The sequence below is a fragment of the Symsagittifera roscoffensis genome, chromosome 2 (assembly GCF_963678635.1).
Source record: "Symsagittifera roscoffensis chromosome 2, txSymRosc1.1, whole genome shotgun sequence".
Lineage (NCBI taxonomy): Eukaryota > Metazoa > Xenacoelomorpha > Acoela > Convolutidae > Symsagittifera > Symsagittifera roscoffensis.
The window spans coordinates 65,015,763-65,037,166 of NC_087063.1; the positions used below are offsets into that span (position 1 = coordinate 65,015,763).

A 21,404-nucleotide genomic window follows, 5' to 3' on the forward strand; every position below is an offset into this window, starting at 1 on the left:
AAGCTCAAATTTGAAAAGATATTTCACTTGTGATCATTTTTCGTAAAGTTATGGGGGTTTAAAGATTGCCATTTTGGCCATTTTGACCAATTGGGGACAATTAACGCGCGATATAAGTAGCGCTATTAACGCGTAAGCGGAGAGTTAATCCGTCTTAAAAACGTTCCAAATTGGTTGAACGAAGCTTATTTGCCATAATTGATTTGTTACAAGGAACGAAATCTACCTTTTTGTACTTTATTCGGCGTGTGGGGGGATGATTTTCATTAAAAAATTCAAATTTAAAAACAAAAAAAAATTTTTTTATTTTATTACATTTAATTTTTTGATGTTATTACTGCTCCATAAAACCTTAGAAGGCAGTCGGAACATTCAGGGCTTTGCCCTGATACGAGCAGTCTTGTTTCTATATGTACTTAGCTACGTTGATTTAACTTTCTCTTTCTTTTGTGATTTTTGCAAAGATGACCATGGTCGGAAATTATAGTGCAAGTTTGAACGGCATCTGGCTACTCAGGTAATGTTTAGGTGTCGGTGCTGGTGTCCTGTTTCTCGCTGTGTCTATTGTCAGTGGACAGATGTGTGGCCCTGAGGTACCCTCTGGAGTCCATACTCTACCGACAGCCATCCACGGCCATATATGCCAGTCTCGCCTGCTGGCTAGGTGAGCAAACCTAATATTTCAATTCTAATATCATTCTATCAGAAACGCTTGATATCATAAATCTCTCAACATTTTTCACAAAAAATTGCAACCACAAGGTGCAAAGCGCCAAAAAAGTTTGCTTGAGCCAGTTGTACTCAAATTTTGATCATTGTATTAGAGTTTAGTCGACCGCCCCCACACCCAAAAAAACTTCAACCACAATGCTTAAAGCGGCAAAAAGATTGCCTGAACCAGTTGTACCAAAATTTTGATCACTGCATTAGATTTTAATCGGCCCCCCCACACCCAAAAAACTGCAACCAGAATGCTTAAAGCGCCAGAAAGATTGCCTGAGCCAGTTGTACTCAAATTTTGATCACTGCGTTGGATTTTAACCGACCTCCCCCCCCCCACTCACACACAAAATTGCAACCACAAGGAGCTAAAAAGTTTGCACAAGCGCCAAAAAGTTTGCCTGAGCCAGTTGTACTCAAATTTTGATCACTGCATTAGAGTTTAGTCGACCGCCCCCACACCCAAAAAAACTTCAACCACAATGCTTAAAGCGCCAAAAAGTTTGCCTGAGCCAGTTGTACCCAAATTTTGATCACTGCATTAGATTTCAATTTTAATTGACCGCCCCCTCACCACACCCAAAAAAATTGCAACCACAATGCTTAAAGCGCTAAAAAGTTTGCCTGAGCCAGTTGTACTCAAATTATGATCACTGCGTTGGATTTTAATCGACCGCCCCCGCACACACACAAAAATGCAACAACAAGGTGCCAATCGCCAAAAGTTTTGCCTGAGCCCATGGGCGGATCTAGGATTTTCTCGATGGGGGGGGGGGGCGGATTTTCAAAAACATTTTCAAAATTTTTTTAGGTCGACCAAATTGATTTCCGAGGTCTCCTAAAGCAGTGAAAAGACGCTGTTTTGGCCAAATTTGTTGCTCCGGAGGCAATTTTTGAAAAACAACTAAAAAAACCGTTATTGGGCACCTTTTTTTGGCGTGTACTCCCCCTTAAATTTAGAAAATATTGGCGTCGAAGGCGCCTTTAGAAAAATATTAGGATAGGTCGGCCAAAAATGGATTTCTTGAAAAGTACCAAAGGGGACCCTCTGGTTGGGCAAGTGGTCGAATTCCTGAGGCGGGCGTCCGCCCGCCGCCCCCTTCCTAAATCCGCCCCTGCTTGTGCCAGTTGTAGTCAAGCTTTGATCACTGCATTGGATTGTAATCGAGCGCACCTCCTCCCCACACACACAAAAAAAAATGCAACAACAAGATGCAAAGCGCCAAAAAGTTGCCTGAGCCAGTTGTAGTCAAATTTTGATCACTGCATTAGATTTTAATCAACCCCTCCCACACACACAAACACACACACAAAAGGCAACAACAAGGTGCAAAGCGACAAAAAGTTTGCCTGAGCCAGTTGTAGTCAAATTTTGATCACTGCATTAGATTTAAATCGACCCCCCCACACACACACTCCAACACACACACAAAAGGCAACAACAAGGTGCAAAGCGCCAAAAAGTTTGCCTGAGCCAGTTGTAGTCAAATTTTGATCACTGCATTAGATTTTAATCAACCCCTCCCACACACACAAACACACACACAAAATGCAACAAAAAGATGCAAAGCGCCAAAAAGTTGCCTCAGCCAGTTGTAGTCAAGGTTTGATCACTGCATTAGATTTAAATCGACCCCCCCACACACACTCCAGCACACACACAAAAGGCAACAACAAGGTGCAAAGCGCCAAAAAGTTTGCCTGAGCCAGTTGTAGTCAAATTTTGATCACTGCATTAGATTTTAATCGACCCCCCCCCACACACACACACACACATACACGCACAAAAATGCAACAACAAGGTGCAAAGCGGCAAAAAGTTGCCTGAGCCAGTTGTAGTCAAGTTTTGATCACTGCTTTAGATTTTAATCAACCCCTCCCACACACACAAACACACACACACACGCAAAATGCAACAACAAGGTGCAAGGCGCCAAAAAGTTTGCCTGAGCCAGTTGTAGTCAAGTTTTGATCACTGCATTGGATTTTAATCGACCGCCCCCCCCTCAATTTTTTCCAAGGGTTCCCCCCTTTGATATTAATTTATGATATCAATTTTCGCTAACCAACATCAAAATTGTTCTAAAGGCGCCTTGGGTGCCAATATGAATAGTTTTGCGGGGGAAGTGCTCGCCAAAAAAACGCAATTTATTGTCAAAGTTTCCAAAAACGAAAACGAAAACGAAATTTTTAAACCTGTTTTTAAAAAACTTTTGCCGGAGGAGGGTTCGTATTTTGCGTATCCGAATCACATACAAACCAAAATTTTGATAGGGCCCGCTCGCTCAGGTATGAATTGACGCCAAGTTTTGACGCCGTGAAATATTGAGAAAAGCTGACCGTTTTAGAAAAACGATGGAGTTCCCCAGCCAACTCCCGGGTCTTAAACGCGCCTTTGTTGCATATTGTTTAAGGGTGATATGGCCTAAGAATTTTGCTTGTTTCCTCTATGTAACCTATATACACACTCTTGGTAACCTAAATTTTGTAAAATTTAAAAGGTTTATGTTTTTACTAATTGAAGGTTTCAGGGCAAAGCGTATAAGTAACTGATGATTGCTCCATCTCATAGCTCTGCATTTGAATTGACGTTCAAAAACAAACCGTACCTTGGGTTAATTGGATTGAAATTTCTTATTTATATGCTTACATAGTACAAACCCCTTCTCAGTGGAAAATTGACTGGTAAGCAGTTATCTTTTTTTTTAATTGACTTGCGATTGTCTGTTGATTGCTAAACAAGACCGTTCGTATCAGGGCAAAGACCTGAATGTACCAACAGCTTATTTACTACTTCTCTTTTTTTTAACCCTTACGCCAATTGTTCAATCAAAAAACTTTTTGTTGTTTTCTTCCGATTTTCGAAGAAAGTGACCGAACATTTGTGCTCCGGGTGGTTTTTTCTCAAGACAAATTTGACTTTTCAACTTGCAATTTCGACGGAATTTCTTTCAGATCATTCAAAAAATACTGTTGTCTTGACCTCGAATTTTGAAAATTATCTCACTTGAGATCATTTTTCGTGAAGTTAAGGGAATTTAAAGATACAATTTAGGCAATTTGGGACAATTAACCCGTGATATATTTCGTGCTATAGATTTAATCCGTGATAGATTTAATCCGTATTAGGAATTGTTCAAAATTGGGTTAAAGCATGCGTTTTGGTCTTTTTACTTCTTTGTTATAAGCAAAATATTTCATTTTGTAATTAGCATTGCGTGCGGAGGATAATTTTTAGTTTAAAAAAATTGATATTTTTAGTTTTTTAAGATTTTTGAAAAATTATTTTATTTTAGATTAATATATTTTTTTTCCTTTTTTTCATAATTCTAAAGTTACTTCATAGAGTTTAAAACTCAGTCAAAGCAATCAGGGCACGCAATTTGGTACTTCAATTTGGTACGCATTAATTCGCCGCTTGCGCGTGTTATAAATCGCTTTATATCGCGCGTTAACTATCCCAAATTGACCAAATTATTAATTTTCAACACCCCGTACCCCGTAACTTAAAAACGTCTATATCTTAAAAAAACGTATAAAAAATTCCGTCGGAAAGGCTTAGTTAAAAAGTCGAAAGTATAATGCTTGTATAAAATGAATGAGCTAAAAAATGGTCTGAATAAAAAACCAAAGTATATATATTCCTCACTTTATTCAAAAGTCAGAACAATGAGTAGTTTAGATAGACTCGTATCAGCCTGCGGGCACATACAGGCGAGCTAATATAAAAGATGTGCGTTCACGGAAGGACTACGAAGGTCCCGGCTAAAACTAGCTAAAACTAGTCTGAAAGCAAAAAAAAACACTTCACGCATTTATATGCCTCACTTTCTTCGAAAATCGGAGCAAAAATCATTTATAATTTGCTCATATTATAAAAAAAAATTAAGTACGAAGCAAATTGCACGACTAGATCTACAAAAATTCACATCCGTAACCAACATATGAAAAGTTTCTCGTATCAGGGCGAAGCCCTGACTTTTGCGACTGCCCTTTAAAGTCTGCTGAATAGTGTGGTGAAACTTTCCAAAGAAAATGTTAAGTCTTCACGCTATTTAAAAAACAAAATAATACATTTCGCTTATATCTAAGTATTAAATAGATAAAAGAGCATGCTCAATTCAGTTTAAACGCCTTCATAGACTAAATTAACCTCCGCTTACGCCTTAACATCACAAAAAAAACCTCGCGTTATTTATTAAACTGGCCAAACTGGCAGTCTTTAAGCCCTCATAACTTTACGAAAAAAATCACAAGTAAATGTCTAGTTAAGAAGTCGGGATCAATTGAGCAATCCCCCCCCCCCCCATTTCTTGCGTGGAGGGCTTATGCGGGGAGAGATAGCTCAATAGGTATTTGAGACATGTTTATAATCACTTGAAAATAGTTTGAATGATATGAAATCATGTAACCCAAACGCCAAAAATTACAAAATCAAAGATCAAAAATTTCGCAAAAGGCGGGGAGAGATAACTCAATAGGTATTTGAGACATGTTTATAATCACTTGAAAATAGTTTGATTGATATGAATTCATGTAACCCAAACGCCAAAAATTACAAAATCAAAGCTCAAAAATTTCAATCAGAGTGAAAAAAGAATCAATAAAACTGAGACTTTTAAAGCGACTTTCTTTTTTCTGTCCTAAAAGGAAAAAGCTATTGCGTACCTTATTAAGGTGCTGCGGATAACTTTTTTTGCTACTCAGATACAAGGCTAGAGCACCAACCCTGTTTTTTTAATATAAATTTCAATTTTTTCTCTTTCTCAAAAATTTTCTTGATACTCATATAAAATCAATCGGTCAATTGGTTGCGTGCTACGAACAAATCAACCATCTACTCGCGTTCGCTGACGTCTTTTTGAAGCGTTGGGCTTTGGGCTTTGGGTTTGAGATTGCAGAATTGATCGAAAAGTCGACATTTGACGAGAGGAAAAAAACCACCCCGGTTACAAATATTCCGCATGATGTTCTGAATATTCACAAATGTTCTGAAGTCGTACCAATAATTAAAGAAGAGATTACTCGTATCAGAGCGAGGTGGTTTGAAATCGGTTTAAAATGAAAATTTCTATAAGTTGTGAACTGAATTTGAATTCAGTAAGAAATCGTTATGTACATAACTTGTTGTCATCTAACCGGAAGCTATAGCGGCGGTGTATCGACTAGCATAAAACTCGACTAGCATAAAATTTTTGAAATTGAAATTTAAAAATAATACATGCATAGGGGGATAATTAAAAAGGTCCAAAAGGGGGAAATAGTTTAACAAGATCCGCCCCCCCCCTATAAAAAATTATAAACTATAAATTATGCGAATTTTTGGATCAATGTAAAAATCTCCTCCCACTTCTTGAAAGGGGGAAGTTTGTTGAATACGATAAATTAGTTTGTACCCAACACCCAGCTGATCTTATGCTTGAGTTTAAGCGATTCTTTTTCTGATTTTTCTGACTGAAAAAGAAATATAACGAATTATTAATGAACCTACAGTCTAACCAGGGGCGGATCTAGGATTTTCTCGAGGGGGGGGGGGGGCGGATTTTCAAAAAAATTCGAAAATTTTGACGACCTTTTTTTTTTTAGGTCGACCAAATTGATTTTTTGAGCTCTCCCAAAGCACTGTTTTGCCCCTATTTTGGCAAATTTTTGAAAAAACAGTCAAAAAAAGTCGTTTTTAGGCACTTTTTGAAAAATTTTGACAAAAAAATCGCGTTTTTTTTGGCGCGCGCTCCCCCTCAAAATTAGTATATATTGGCGCCGAAGGCGCCTTTAGAAAAAATTTAGGGTGGGTCGGCCAAAAATGGATTTCTGAAAAAGTATCAAAGTGGGGACCCTTTGGGTCGGCAGGGGGTCGAACCCCTGAAGAGGGGGCGTCCCTCCCCCCCCCCCCCTAAATCCGCCCCTGAGTCTAAAAGTCTAATTCCCCTGAAATTCAGATTCAAACCTCTCGAGATAAATTGGGGCAAATTTTTTCATGATGCATGAATATTTTGTTCATGATTCAACTGATTCAATTCCCCAATAATCAAAAATCATTCTCTCTATGAAAGTAGCAAACTCACAGTTTCGGACGTTTTCGATTACATTATACAGTAAAAATTCAATTTATTTTTTAAAATTCGAAATTGACGTTAAAATGAGAAATTATTTTTACCGTTTAGTTATTGGGAGCCCTTTCGTGAATGAAGGAGCATCTAAAGCAAGGGACAGTTGCAAACAAAATGAGAACGAAATTGATTAATTTTATTTAAATTAAATGTTCCTTTCGTTTTGAAAGTCAGGATGAAAAATTTCCAAATTGTGAATTGCTTTTTTTCGTTTCTGTTAATCAATCCTAAGAAATTCAAAAATTATGTCAATTATTAGCGCCAATAGATCTATCCAACCCTAATGTACAGGAGGAGTCCGCGCTCTTAATCATTTTCTCTCAGAATGAATAGAAACAACTAATCCAAGCATTGATGCATATTCAATCCAGAAAAATTAAACCGAAATGAAAACTCTAAGAAAACCGAAATGAAAATTAAGAGAATTCTTAGGCAATTGACCATTTTCAAAATGAATATGTTTGTGAATTTTTTTTGGCAAACAAATTTTTTTTTTCGAAAAAGACTTATAAGAGCTTTTTAGGTGAAGATCTTCTCCTTGATACTAGCAGTCTTTCTGTTAGGATGCAGTCAAAAAAAAATCTGCCAATTCATACATTTTATATAAAGTTAACAAAAATTAGATTCCTTTTTTTCAAATGTTTTTCATTATAATATTTTTAGTTTTTTTTTCATTATGAAGAATTAATGGCATTCAAATCTCAGTTTCAAAAAACATCAAATGCCGGAGATTTTCAGGCATAATCGGAACCAAAACACACTAATTTTGCAAGAGGACACACAAGCCAAATTTAATCAATTTTTCATTCAAAATCCTTCAAAAAGTACCTAATACTACACTTGCTTTTTTGGTAAAAGTGAGTTAGGACCGAGTTGGTTAACTCATAGAGTAATTTCGGATAGGGTACACCGTCTGCTCGTCACGCTATCTTATTTTCGGCCGGATAGATTCGTGCAACTTCTTAGTCTAATACCGATCCTAATCTTACTCTTATACTATCTAGTCTCAGGTTGTTTAACTAGTCTCTGCTAGGCTCAATAGATCTAGGGTATACTGGTTTATTGCGGCTGCTGAAATGCTCGGGAGAGTCCAACTAATTTCTAAGTTAAATTCAAATCTCTCTGGTGCTGAAATTACAAGTAACTTCAGCACTTACAAATAAGTGGGTTGTTAGTTAGATGGATCATGATTGGTTAATATTAAATACTTTACATTGGTAAAATATCTAAATTATCCAATCATAAAATGTAGTCTAGATCAGGTTCCACCCATCCGGGTTTTACAGAGTTTTTTAGAATAGTTCTTCTGCAATTCGAAGGATGGATGATGGACGTTGGTGTTTGGCGAACATCATATTTCTTCTGTTTCCTCTTTGTTAAAGAAGTTCCAGGAAGCTGGAGTTAGAGACATAAGACGTTGTGTCTTCTAGTGACAACGACTAAGTCTTTGCAACAAACTCAAATCTGATTTCAGAATGGTTTGCTATGTCAGGTTTTTCTGTTCTGCGTGGAGATTGTGCGTGGAGGGGATGCCTGGTTACTCGGATCTGTACGTATACTTGAACATCGAGGTGGTCATTGGTCTAGTTCAATGAAGTCCTTTTCTGCGAAGTCAAGTCGTACTCTAAATCCTTTGAGTTGTGATTGTGAGTGGCATATCGATTGTGGTTGGTCATTCTCTCTCGAGTATAGTGGGGTCGTTTTGTCTTTAGATGTTCGTCCTTGGTGTTGTATTCTGATCTATGTATTGCATAATGTAATTTACATTTTATAAAACATTTATTAGTTTAATATTTTTTAATTATGATTTTAGTTAGTTGTTTTCACAAAAGCTTTTTGTTTTAGTTCGGTTATTTTGAAGAGTTACTCACACTTGAGTAGCTCTTATTAAAAATAGAGGTGTGGTCACAAAGCGTGGATGTAGCGCGGTGGGTTAGGCCGGCTATAGAGCATGCTCAGGACGTCCTTCCTGGTGGGTTAGGCCAGGAGTGGGAGTATGATTTCATGCGGTTTTTGTGAGGGGTCCTGTTATGTGACAACGTTTTATGTTGGGTTTGTTGTGGTTTTTCTTATGTCTTGTTGGTTATGTCCTTTTTCCAAAAAGCAAATTGTTCGTGGTATGGGTTTGTCTTTCGACTTTTTTGTGTTTTATTATTTCTTTCTTAGACTTTATAATAGTCTTCAAAAGAATAAATTATCCAGTTTTAAACTGGGTTAATCCGGTTTGGGTACCGTTGGTTTCCTTTTCTTAGTCATGCTGTTATTCTATGATTTGTGGTATTTAGTAAGCTGCGTTGGTTAGTTTTGTTTAGTATATGATTCCTTTCCAACCGGGTTAAAGGAAAGTTTGAAACACGTTATTATATGTTAGAGTTGTTGAGTGTGAAAACTTGAAACTGAAATTCATTATTTTAAACAATTCTTCGTGGGCGAGCTGTGCGAGTGTGGATAGAATTTCTGTGCGAATGAATGAGAATATCAAAAGGTTAGTACTGCATTTGCTTCTTATTAATTTACTGCATAGAATTTGGAAATTTACTGCTAGTTATGGGGGAATTTTAAGTTACAAATTTTCATCATAATTAGATTTACTGCTTGTGGGAAAAATTTTAGAAATGAATTTACTGCATTGTTATTAAATTTATAAATTTATAAGTGTAAGAGATTAATAGAATTGTTGAAATCTGTTTGATGAAATTTGCGATCTTTATTTGTTTTTTGTGGTTTTTGTAGGTGATCGTCGGATGAAGACTAAAAATCTAAAGAAAACATCGATAAAGAATGGTGAGTTTTTAATATTTTAATTAGTTAGTAATATTCATTTAATTCATACTTACCTGTTAGTCGTCGGGGAAAAAACCGTGGGGGAAGATGTCGTGGATGAGATCGGAATTTGTTAGTAGTTTAGCTAAGATGCGGATGATATTTTTAGTCTGAAGCAGTGGCCAAAGCAATTGAAGTGCCTTAATAGTGGTTAGTTCTTCAGTGCCAACTGCAAACTCATAAGGCGTGTTTTGGATTAGATTATATAATTTGTGATTGAATTTAGTGTTGTGGATGAATTCTAAAATTGGGATTTCTATGGGTTGTACAAACTCGTGCGGGATAAGGAAGGGTCGGGATTCTTCGGCGTTGAAGGTCTTGGTGATGGGACAGAAGATGTACATTTGGGTTATGGGATCATAATTGCGAAGAATACCATGAAGGTTAGTATCTTTAATGCAATATGTGAAATTTAGGAAAAATGGTGAAGTGTATTTGGAATAAATGAATTGAAAACGATGGTGTGGTTGTCTAGAAGGTGTGTGTAGGTCAAAGTGATTTTGGATGAAGCGATAATAACTATATGTGTGGGTTTGTTTAGTGCGCAACATAATATCGTGTGAGCAGTGTAAATCTCTTTCGTGTGGTGCAAGGAAATGAAAGGTTAGTGAAAATATTTGGAAGCGTTCTTTAAAACTTTCGTATGCTTGTGTGTCTGTTAGTGCTTCTGAAATAATGTGATCAAACTTTCGGTCGAAGATGTTTAGTGTAAATATATATGGTGTCTTGATGAAAAATTTCTCGGTAATTTGTGGATTAGCGAAGCGATCGTCGTCTAAGAATTGATCTTGGTTAGCTCTGATGATGTTGTGATCATAGTATTCGAGTGTGTATTCGTTAGCTCTAGGTGCAGTGTGTGTTTTTAGTGATTTTTTATATCCAACGTAAGTAAATTGTCTAGCGGTTAGTGGTGTAGTGAGTCGATATAGCATGTCCGTATTTCGCTCTATATCGATGTGAGTGTTAGATAAAGGTAAGCAAAGAGGGTTAGTAAAAAGATAATATGAGGTCCAAGAGAGAGTGGGCATTAAAACGTATTCATCTACAAAGTTGCGTGTTTCGTTAGCGTCATGAGGGGTGTTTAAGGTGTATTGTGGAAATGAGGGTAAAGTGATAGCTAAAAATTCTCTAGTGTTAGTATGCTGGGGGTGGTTGATGTATTCACGGGCTGTTCCTGGTTTTGCTGGGAAAGGATGGTTGGGGAATTTTCTTTTAAAAGTGCGGTAAGCTCTATTAGTGTTGAGTGAGGATTCAGTTGATGTGGATGATGGTGCTAATGATTCAGTATAATTTGAAGAGGGTGTAGGGGGATTGGATGAATTTGTAGTGGAGGAGATTTGGTTTATGGTCGGGGCATTAAGGTGGTAGGGTTGTTGTTGGAGGGTAATAAAATTGTCTAGCTCTGGGGAGATTCGGGGGGTATCTGGAGATGATTGGTCAGAATGGTATGAGGAGTAGGTTGGGGTAACTTGGGAAGCATAAGAGGGTGTGGAAGTGATTGGGTCAGGGTTATTGGATAATATGGGTTGAAAAGGGGGTTGAGAAAAATTAGAAGAGTTATGAAAATTATTGGATGGGGATGGTTCTGAGTCGGCAAATTCATCGGGGGTTTCAATATTCGGGTTATTGAGTTGTGAGATGGAATATAAAACTGAGGTGTGTGAATTAGTGTCGGAATTCATGCCTGATGTTACATTACTAGATGGAAAATCGGGTGGCGGAAAAGCAAAAAGTGGTATTATTGGGATTGGAGAGGTAAGATTGGTTGGGTGGGAATTTGATCGGTGTAGTGATCCAAGTTGGCGGCTCATCGTGGGCTAAAAAAATGATTATTTTGAGACTGAAAAGCGGTGGTATGGGGTTGTTCAATAATTTGTTCATAAGTATTATGATCTTGTGACTGGTGTGTCATTATATGTTGGATGGGACTTTGTGATGTGGTGAGTCGAAAATTTGGATTATGTGTGATGGCTAAATTTCGAAAATTTCGTGGGACTAGGGATAGTGGATGGTTATTTGGTAGGGGTGGTAATTGTGGTGCCGTTGGCGTTATGTCTACATTGTTATGTTCTTCGTCGTATGTATTTTGTCGTGTTGCTATTTTTGTGTTATATTCTTTTATTTGTGCGTCTAAAAGAATTTTGTTTATAGATGTAGAAAAGATTCCAAAAAATCCTGCAAAGAGTATGCGTGCTACGCTTGCTTGTCTGTTTACTTGTGTGTGTATAGCACATGTGTTGTAGATTCCTTTTAAAAGTGAGAAAAGAAATCCAATAAAGTTAAACATTGCGTATAAAATAGTCAATTTTTCTAAGATGTAGTAGGGCCATCCTAGAAAATCGAGGATCTCATTTTTGAGTGTAACAAAGCTAAAAATGTTAATTGGTGATATATCTTGGGGACGGTATTTTTCACCGTTTAGATATATATAATCTTTAATGTCTTTAAAATATCCGCTATAGTCTTGCGTGTAGATATCGGCAAATCCTGCGGTTTCCGCAAGTTTGCGTAAATTTTGGTCTATTGATTGTCTTTGTATAGTGTCCATTTGTGTTAATAATTCTTGGAATTGTTGTGTTCTAATGTGATGTTGAATATCTGATTTTGAATAGATTCCTATTGATTGTAAGTCTATATTTGGGTTTCGAGCAATAGCGCGAATGCTTTCTGGTGAAAATTTTTTGAGTGATTGCATTAATGTGGGATATGGAGTGAGAAGATAATATTTATTTTCATCAGGGTTTAGTTGTACTACATTGTGGCTGTTTTCTGATCCACATGGGACTGCGGTATCCCAGAAATAGGTTCTTCGTGAAAGTGTATCCACGAAATGTACTTTATTCTTATAAAAGATAGGGATTCTTTTATAACATCGTTTATCTTCAAAAACGTATAGTGGTGATACTTTTTTAGTACAAGTATAAAACCATAAGATGTTTCCTTCATAGTCTAAAAAATTTGATCTATTTCCAGATAATAAGTATCCTGCATAGGGTATTTTTAATACTGCTAGTGCAAGTGATTGTAATATTTGTGTTCGTTCTAATTCGCATAGTTGGTGTAGTGTTTCTAATTCGGAGAGTGACATTTCTTGAAAAATTCGGCTAATTGTATAATCTAGTTTCATATCTAAATGAATATCATAGTGGATATTACCGAAATATGTAGTATTCATTAGTGATAATTCTTGTAAGCGTGTGCTTCTGGTGTCATGGGGTTTTAGATGTCCACCAGGTTGTCCGTTGCTTTTTTTAAAATTAACTGGTATATAGGATGTTCCTTCGTTTGGAGGATGACCTGTGGCATATGGGTCGATTTTTACTTTTCCAGTGGTCATGTCGAATCCTTTTTCGTATTCAACTAATATTTCAGAGTATTGTGTTCTGTGAAGTGGATTCCTGTATTTACATGCAAGTTCTGTTTCTTGATATATTTGAAAACGTGTCAATTTATTTTCTATATTGTCTATGTTTCTAAAATTAGAACTTAGTTTTCGTGATGGATGGACTTGTTCATATGGAATTGATTGTATAAAATATTTTTCGTGAAATTTTATCATACGAGCGTGTATTTTTGCTACTTGAAATGTTGTACATGCATCTTCGGGGAACCAAACAATGGTTGCTTGTGTTCTCGTTGTAGGGTCGCAATAACCTTGATCATTTTTACAAGGTAATCGGATTCCTTGATAGATCATTGTATTATCTGATAAATCTCGTGTTAGTTGTATTTTTTCGAGTTGTATTTTCCAATCGAAAAACATTATTTCTTGGTATCCTTTATTTTTTGTGTCTGCTTTGCAGTTTGATGGGTCATTTATACCAATGTGTGGTATCCAATGTTTATCGTGTAGGTCATAGGTTAATCGTCCGTGTGCGCCGTTATACGGGTATTTTTCGTCTAGTTTTATATGTCCTTGGTATCTTTCAAGTTGTGATTGATGTACAGAGTCTGAAAAAACTTGAAAATTAACTAACTTTCTTGCGGAGTTTTTATTTTGTGTGATGTTTAGTCTAAGTAATTCACTTTTACAATCGTCGGGATTGAGATGTAAAAGACGTTCTATATTACTCTGATAGAATGATTCATGGTCAAGTCGGTTTTTGTTTCCGTTCGAGACTTGTGAACAATGTACTTTCTTTTCGGAAAATGTTGCTGTGAATTTATAACCTGTAACTGTTGTTGCTCGGGCTTTTGAATAGAGTGTTGCTATTACATCTGTGGTTTCTATAGCTTGTGGTTCTGTTTCACATTGTGATACTTGATTTATTGCATATTTATGTAGTGTTTTTTGTTCATTTTCTTCACAATCGTAATGTGTTACTAATAAATCTTGTGGTCCTGTACGAGGGGAAGGGTTTATGTTTTGATTTGAGATTACTAGAAAAAGGAGTTGGAGAAAAATTAATAATTTTAGAATATACATGTGTATGATAATCCTGAGTATGGATTATAAAATGTAATGTAGCCAATTGTGTTTTTGGTATATCTGTCGTATTTGTATATTACTTCAGTAGTTATAAACGGTGGTGGTAGTGATTGAGCTGTTATGTTAGGTGGATTTAATGGGTAGGGATGTTGGGTAATATTGTTTAACTTAACTGTGATTTCAAACTTTAATTGTAAACTGTTTTGTTGGAGTATTTGAATATTGTGATCACGGATATCGTTGTGAATATCTTGGCGATATTGTAATCTATTAAGTGCCCAGTTATGAAGGCGGTTACTTTCTTGATGTTGTCCAAATAATGGTGGAGGTGCTGTAAATGTATTCCAATCTAGTCTTAAAGGAATATTTATTGATGATTGTTCTCGATATCTGGCGTCGAGATTATTTGGAAAATTTAAGTTAAAAGGTGGTGGTGAAATCTGGCTTATTGATGGTGTTGATGGTAGTGATAATGTTTCTGGTAGTGATGAGGATGTTGTTGTATCCGTAGAAATATCTATTGGATTATTGACTAAATTTAATTCACCTTGTGTAAATGAATGTGTTGTCCAATATGGTAGTCGTGATGCCTGGTTTGGGGGGTTAAAGGGATTTTCACGTATTTGTTCAGATGTTGGTGTTGAACCTAAGTAATCTGATGGTAGGCTTGAGGTGCTACGTTGTGAAAGAAGCGTAGGGGTTTCTGGTAATATACCAATGGGGTTTTCTGGAGCGTTTTGTGATGGGGATTGAGGTATATCAAAATGAACTCGGGGAGTTTGAAAATTTCTGTTTCGTCGAGGATGTATAATTTGTCTATTTATTTCGACTGTATTTTGGTTTTGACTAGGATTTCTTATTCTACTTAGTTCTTGTGGTAGTGTTGGGTATAGGTTATATGTTGGTTCGCTTAGAGGTGCTTGTCGTTGAACTGGTTCTAGTGGTTCTGATAAACGAGCATGTCGTTCTTCAAAAGTGTATGGATTGTCTTGAAAAGAAATTCGTGTAGATGTTTGAGGATTTTGAGTAATTGAAGGTGGTGTTTGGTTATCTTGGGATGATGTCGGTGAATACTGACTTTGTGACTGTTGGGTAGCAATTTTTGATGGATTTTTGAATTGTTACTTTAGTGGGAAGGTTTATGTTTATTATAATATTCTTCCAAAAAAAGAATTAGAAGGATTGTTGCTAGGGCAAATGTGAAGATTGCTTTCTTTATACATTTACATATTGTCAAAATGAGGGATGATAAGAATGCTATGAAAATTACAAACAATAAAAAAATATCAGTTCTACTGAAAATTTTTCGTATCATTTAGACAAGTTATATGAATCGTACCTGTGGATATAATCAAGGGTTTTGGAAAGTTGGAGGAATAGTTCGAGTATAGTGTAGAAAATTCAAAAAATGTTACAAAAAATGATTAGGATTATTAGAAAAGATTCAAGTATATCAAAAAGAAATATTATAAAGGTTTCAAGTATTGTAAAAAAATGTTTAAGATTTATGAGTATTTGAGTAACTGATTGAGAGAAGAGCATTTAAGAAATGATCTCTTGGTCGAATATTTTTTGCTGTTTGAGGCGATTTTCTAGTGTGGTCGGATTATTTATTAGTTTTTTGACAAGTGGGTTGAGTTTTGTAAAAAATTGTTGGGGGCAATTTTCATGGTGATTGGGAGGTCGTCTTTTTCTTTATTTTTGTTTGTCAAATGATCCGGGGTATGGTGAGATTTTTATACTTTAGGCTAATTAAAATGTTCATTTTGTTACTTTAGGCTAAGTTAACAAATTTGTTTTGGGGGTATTCGTGGTCTGAGTTGGGGAAATATTGTTGATCTTTGGGTTATTAGATAAGGGAGGGGTACGGTATTATGGTGATATTTATTTTAGTTGTCAAGTTGGAGTGGTTTGCTTATTTTTGACCTGGAGGTCGTAAAGTTATAGTTATCGATGTGCCTGGAGTTCTATATGATTCGTCTAATTGGTCTTAGTTTGAGTTAGAGAAAGTGACGGATTGGATGAATCCTATTGGTCTATTTTGAACTAGAATTATTGCGTACTTGTCAGCATGTTATTTTGAAAAATGTAAATGAAAAATGTTTCGGAGGTTTCAAGGTTGTGAAGTATAATGTTAAAATTGCTTTTGAAATTCCACTTTCTTTAAAATTTTAGATTGGGGGATGAATATTTTATAGTTTTTACGTGGTTGATTTCGGAGTCTTGTTGTTTTTCTATTTTCTGATTTGTCGATTTGTTCTTGGGGTATTATTTGTTCGGTCATTTTTCTATTTTTTCTTTGTTTTGGGGATTCTTTATGGTTTTGTGTATTGTTTTTGGTGGCGGTTGGTTTTGTGTTTTGATTTTCGGTGGGGTTATCATTTTGTTCTGTGTTTTTCAGATGTGGTTCATTTTGAATGATTTTTAATCCTGTGAAAGAATATAATTGAGTTAATTCGCGGAGTGCGTATTCTTTTGGGTAATAAGGTAATAGGTTGTTTCGATGTTGAACGATTTCTTTTTTGTTTGAGTCGGTAATTTTATATGTGACCTCAGTGGGTCTTGCAATTATTTGGTATGGTCCTTTTCGAAGGGGTTGTAATTTTTTAGAAATTCCCTTTTGAGTATTAAAATTAGGTATTAAAACAAATGTTCCAATTTTTAATTCGGAGGCTGGTGTAAAACGTGAATTGATTTGTTCATTAATGTTTTGTCTTTGTAATAACTTTTTTGTTATTTTTTGATAAATTTCATTGTGTTTTTTATCTCTATTTAGAATCCATTCGGTGTGTGTACCGGAGGCTAGTTTAAGAATTTGTGGGTGATGAAAATGATCTTCATCGTGTGTATGTAAAGGTAGGTTATAACAAATTGAATCTTTATTTGGTTGACAATAACCTTGTGCGTTTTTATGAGAATTTGCTGTAAACATTATTGGTTTGCGTGGCTTTTGGTTAAAAACCATTTCGTATGGTGACATTCCTAAAGTTGTCGTAATTTGTGAATTATACGCTAAGGGAAATAATTTTACATCTGCTGACCATTCGGTATATTTTGTATCATTTCCGTTGATGATACATCTAAGATATTCTTGTAATGAACGGTTCATACCTTCGACTAAGCCGTTTGTCCAAGGTGCATGAGATGTACGTGGTTTGTGTTTAATGTTATATAAATGACATAGTGTGATAATTTCATTATTTATGAATTCTGTACCGTTGTCTGTAACTAAAATTTCTGGTAGTCCGATTTTTGCTATCCAGTGTTCATAGAGTGTTGTGTAAGCGTAATAAGCGTTACAATGTGGTACTGGGTTAAGTGCTACATAATGTGTAAATGCGTCAACAATTACCATAATGTAGGAGTTTCCTTCGGATGAGGGTGAAATTGGTCCTTTGGTATCAAATGAGATACGATGATTAAAGTACAAACTTTGTCCTTTAAAATCTTGTTTTTGTGCTATTTGTTTTTGATTTGGGTAAGGTTTATTTAGTTGACATACTATACAATCATTGCATAGTACTTTTATCCAAATTGGTGCATTTGGAAAGTAAAAATTTTGTATAAAATTTGAATATGTTTTTTTCTGATCCAGAGTGTCCTTTAATATTTTGTGTATGTGAAATATTAAAAGCTATAAGAATCATACTTAAAGGGAGACATGGAACTGTAGATTCATTCAGGTTATACTCTAAAAGGTCTGTATTTTCGTTAATTGTTGTGTTGTTAAATTTGCGAAAGTATCGGAGGAGTGTTTTGTTTCCTAGAATGGTTGAATCTGCCTTGGCAGGTTTAGTTTTATATTTGTGCCATGATTTTAGTTGTCTAATTATCGGGTCAAGATTTTGATATTGTTTCAGTGTTGAAATTGTAATCGTTTCTGTTGGAGGGAGAAAAATGTTTTCAATTTCGAATTTAGATAAGGGTATTGTATCAAGTGGGTCGTGAAGGTCAAAAACTTGATTTATTGTGTATTTTGAATCATTTGTTTGTGGTCCTGATAAATTTATTTTATCAGTTAAATCTTCTTTTTCAATTAGTGGAAAATGGTCTTTTTTAGGCGGGTGTTGTTTTGTTCGTTTTTGTTGGGTGTTATTTTTTATCCATTGAGAATATGGGATTGGTTTGAAAGTTGATGTTCCAAGTAGATCAACTTCATAATGATTATTTTGACAATCTAAATAAAGTGGGAAATGTTGTAAATTATTTATTTGTGATTGTTCAATATCAGTTTTTACTGCATATTTGCATTCCAATCGGGGTGATGTTTCGTTTTCTGCAAGGTAGAATTTTATGTTTTTGGGTATTTCAACTGTTGTTTTTCGTGTAAGTAATTCAGGTGGTGTATTTCGACTTAAGGTGTCTGGTAATGCAAGATTTTTTCCTGCAGTCCAAACTATATGTAAGTTTGGAAATTTCATTAGAATTAGTTGAAATCTGTAAACTCGGTGGTTTGGGTTAGATTTTTGTGTAAAGAGAAAGATGATTGGTTTATGGTCTGTGAATAGAACTGTTGGATGTTTTGATCCAAGTATCAGAAATTCATATTCTGTCAGTGTATATATTATGGCTGTACATTCTCTCATTAGAGTTGAGAGTCGTAGCTCTGCTTGAGTGAATAATCGAGAATTTGCTGATATGAGGTTCATTTTATTTGTACCATTATGTGATTGTAATAGTGCTGCACCGATGCCAAAGTTCGAAGCATCGCACATTGCATAAAATGGTTGATTTGAATCTGGAATTGTGTTTGAAATTTGTTCAGTTAAAAGTTTCTTTATTTCTTCAAATCGTGTTTGATGTTCTGTGTTCCATTCAAAATTATTTTGTTGTCTAAGGATGTTATAAAATGGTCGTAGATATAATTGCATTTTATAAACATATTTACTTAAAAAGTTTAACATACCAAGAAATTCTTGGATTTTCTTTTTATTTGTTGGTGGTTGAAGTTTTTGAATAGCGTCAATGGGTGATTTCAATGGAGTGATTGTTTTTCTTTCTATATTATGTCCTAAGAATTTAACTCTTGTCAAAAAGAAGTGTGATTTATCGGGGGCGGCCTTCAGATTTTCGTTCTGAAGTATTTGGTGATATTTTTCTAAAACATTGAACATCTCGTCTTTTGTTTGTGATTGCATAAAAACATCGTCTAAATAGGTGATTGCGTTTTTCTTGAGTATCAGTGGTCTAAAAATTTTGCTCATAAAAGCTGAAAATGCTGCTGGTCCTATGGATATTCCATAGAATAAGCGGTTGAATTCATATTGTTGGTTTCCGATAACAAATTGTGTTAAACGTCGTGATTGTTCATCTAGTGGCATTTGATTGTATGCACTATTCATATCGGCGGTTGTAAAGTATTTGCCGTTTATTTTTGTTAAAATAACTTGTATTGGTTCAATGGGCCAATTACATTTTGATTCATCTATAAGTGAATTGAGGTATCTAGCATCGAGAACGATTTTTAATGATTCTCCTTTAGCTAGAATGATAACAGGGTTGATAAATGTGTTGCCTTTTGGTTGTTCTTCTTTGTTTACTGGTGATATAATGTTGTATTGTTCTAAAATGTCGAGTAATCTGTTCACTTTATCATGTAAGTGAATTGGTACTTTACTTGCTCTCTGTTTTTTGAAAACTGCGTCTGGTTTTAACGGGAGATGTAGTGATGAACTGATTTTTCCAACATCGAATTTTGATGTTGCATAGACTGATGAATATTTAATTAGCTGTTTGGCTAATTTTTCGAATTCGTCTTGTGTTATTTGTGAATGTTGGAAATTAAACATTGTTAAAAATTTTTGTTGGTCCTCTGTGTAGTTACTTATGTTGAATGTAGGTTTGAAATATGGAGTTTTTGTGAAATAATCCGTATTTCTGTTTTCGTTACTTATTATATTATTTATAGATAATTCTTCATTAAGAATTGTAGATTGGCAAATATCTAGTAATTGGAGTATATTATTTACGCGATAGGCTTTTTCGTGTATTGGTGATATTGTAGCGTTGGTTTCACAATATCCTAAAAGTCCTAAAGGTAATGTTACTTGGTAAGGTGTGTTGTTATAGACATGTAAGGAAATGATATCTGAATTCGAATTTTTCAAATATTTTATGGATGAGATTGTGATTTTGAAAAATTTGTGAATAGGTTTGAATTCAAAATCTGACATATAAAATTTTTGTTTGTTTTGTTCTTTATCATATTGGTGAACTTGTTTGATTGAAAAATTATAGATATTTCCTGATAGTGGTTTTAGGTGTTTTCTTTGTTGGTTAAATATTGGGTAGAATTTTGAAAAGAATGGTGGTTGTTTATTTAATCTTTGAAAAAATGTTAAGGATGTTTCTTTTGTTTTTGTATATTTATCTTTGATTAATATTTTACTATTTAGTATGTTAATTGTTGGTATATACTTCGAAATAAATGGTATTCCAATGATATTATATTTAATGTCAGTGATATGGAATATTTGTTTAAATGGCTTATTTAAAATTTTGCTTTGCTCCATTGTTCTGGTGGGGAGGAGAAATAATTGGATTTTTCCGTAGTTTATCAATGTTGATCCTTGTGCTGTTGCTAACTTACTGGAGGTTTCAAGAGGTGTTAGCTTTGGGTGTAAAGTTTTTATTTCATTCCATGTGGGGATGTTTATTATGTTTGATTCTGCTCCTGAATCAATTAAAAAATCTATTTCAAGGTCTGGTGGTTGAAATTCTTTATTTCTTGGGCTTTCTAAGAGAAATGGTATTGTCCAAATTTTTTCTTTGGGTTGTTCTTTTTGTATATTTTGATAAATGTGGTTTGTATTCAAGCATTTTGTTTTGGTATTTTTATTGGTTTGATTTGTAGTGTTAATCTCATTTGTTTCTTGCGTCGTTGGTGTGGAATTTATGGGTGTAGTGTAATAATTTTGAAGAAATTCTGATTGATTTTCATATATGTGTGATGAAAAGGGTTGTTCATATATGACAGATTCATAGTCATTTTCGACTTTTATCATATTGATAGAAAGAGTGTTTTCAGTATCACTTTCTGAATCTGATGATGTACAGTTTATTTGATTGAGTTGTAACGTATCAGTTACTGTGTCATCAATACCTGGAGGGTCTGATGTTGTTTCTGGGTTAGATTGTACTTGATTGATTTGTCTTTGATGTTTAGGTGTACTACTTCTGTGGCGATTATTAGAATTATTATAGTTATTATTATTCCGGTGTGGTGATTGGGAATAATTTCTATAACGATTATTATAACTTGAGTGTCGATTTTGTGAATTATTTCGCGATCTGTTTTGGTAATTATTGTTTGGTCTGTTATA

The 21,404-nt window shown here is 35.0% G+C and overlaps 1 protein-coding gene across 1 annotated transcript in view; it reads left to right on the forward strand.

Moving 5' to 3' along the window:
* The first annotated feature begins 464 nt into the window (after positions 1-464).
* LOC134839919 (kiSS-1 receptor-like) overlaps positions 465-21,404 on the forward strand; it is a 48,397-nt gene continuing 27,457 nt past the window's right edge. Inside the window, exons 1-2 of the mRNA XM_063855547.1 lie at positions 465-473; positions 529-664. Of these exons, the coding sequence (XP_063711617.1) occupies positions 465-473; positions 529-664 (145 nt within the window). The remainder of the gene's footprint in view (positions 474-528; positions 665-21,404) is intronic.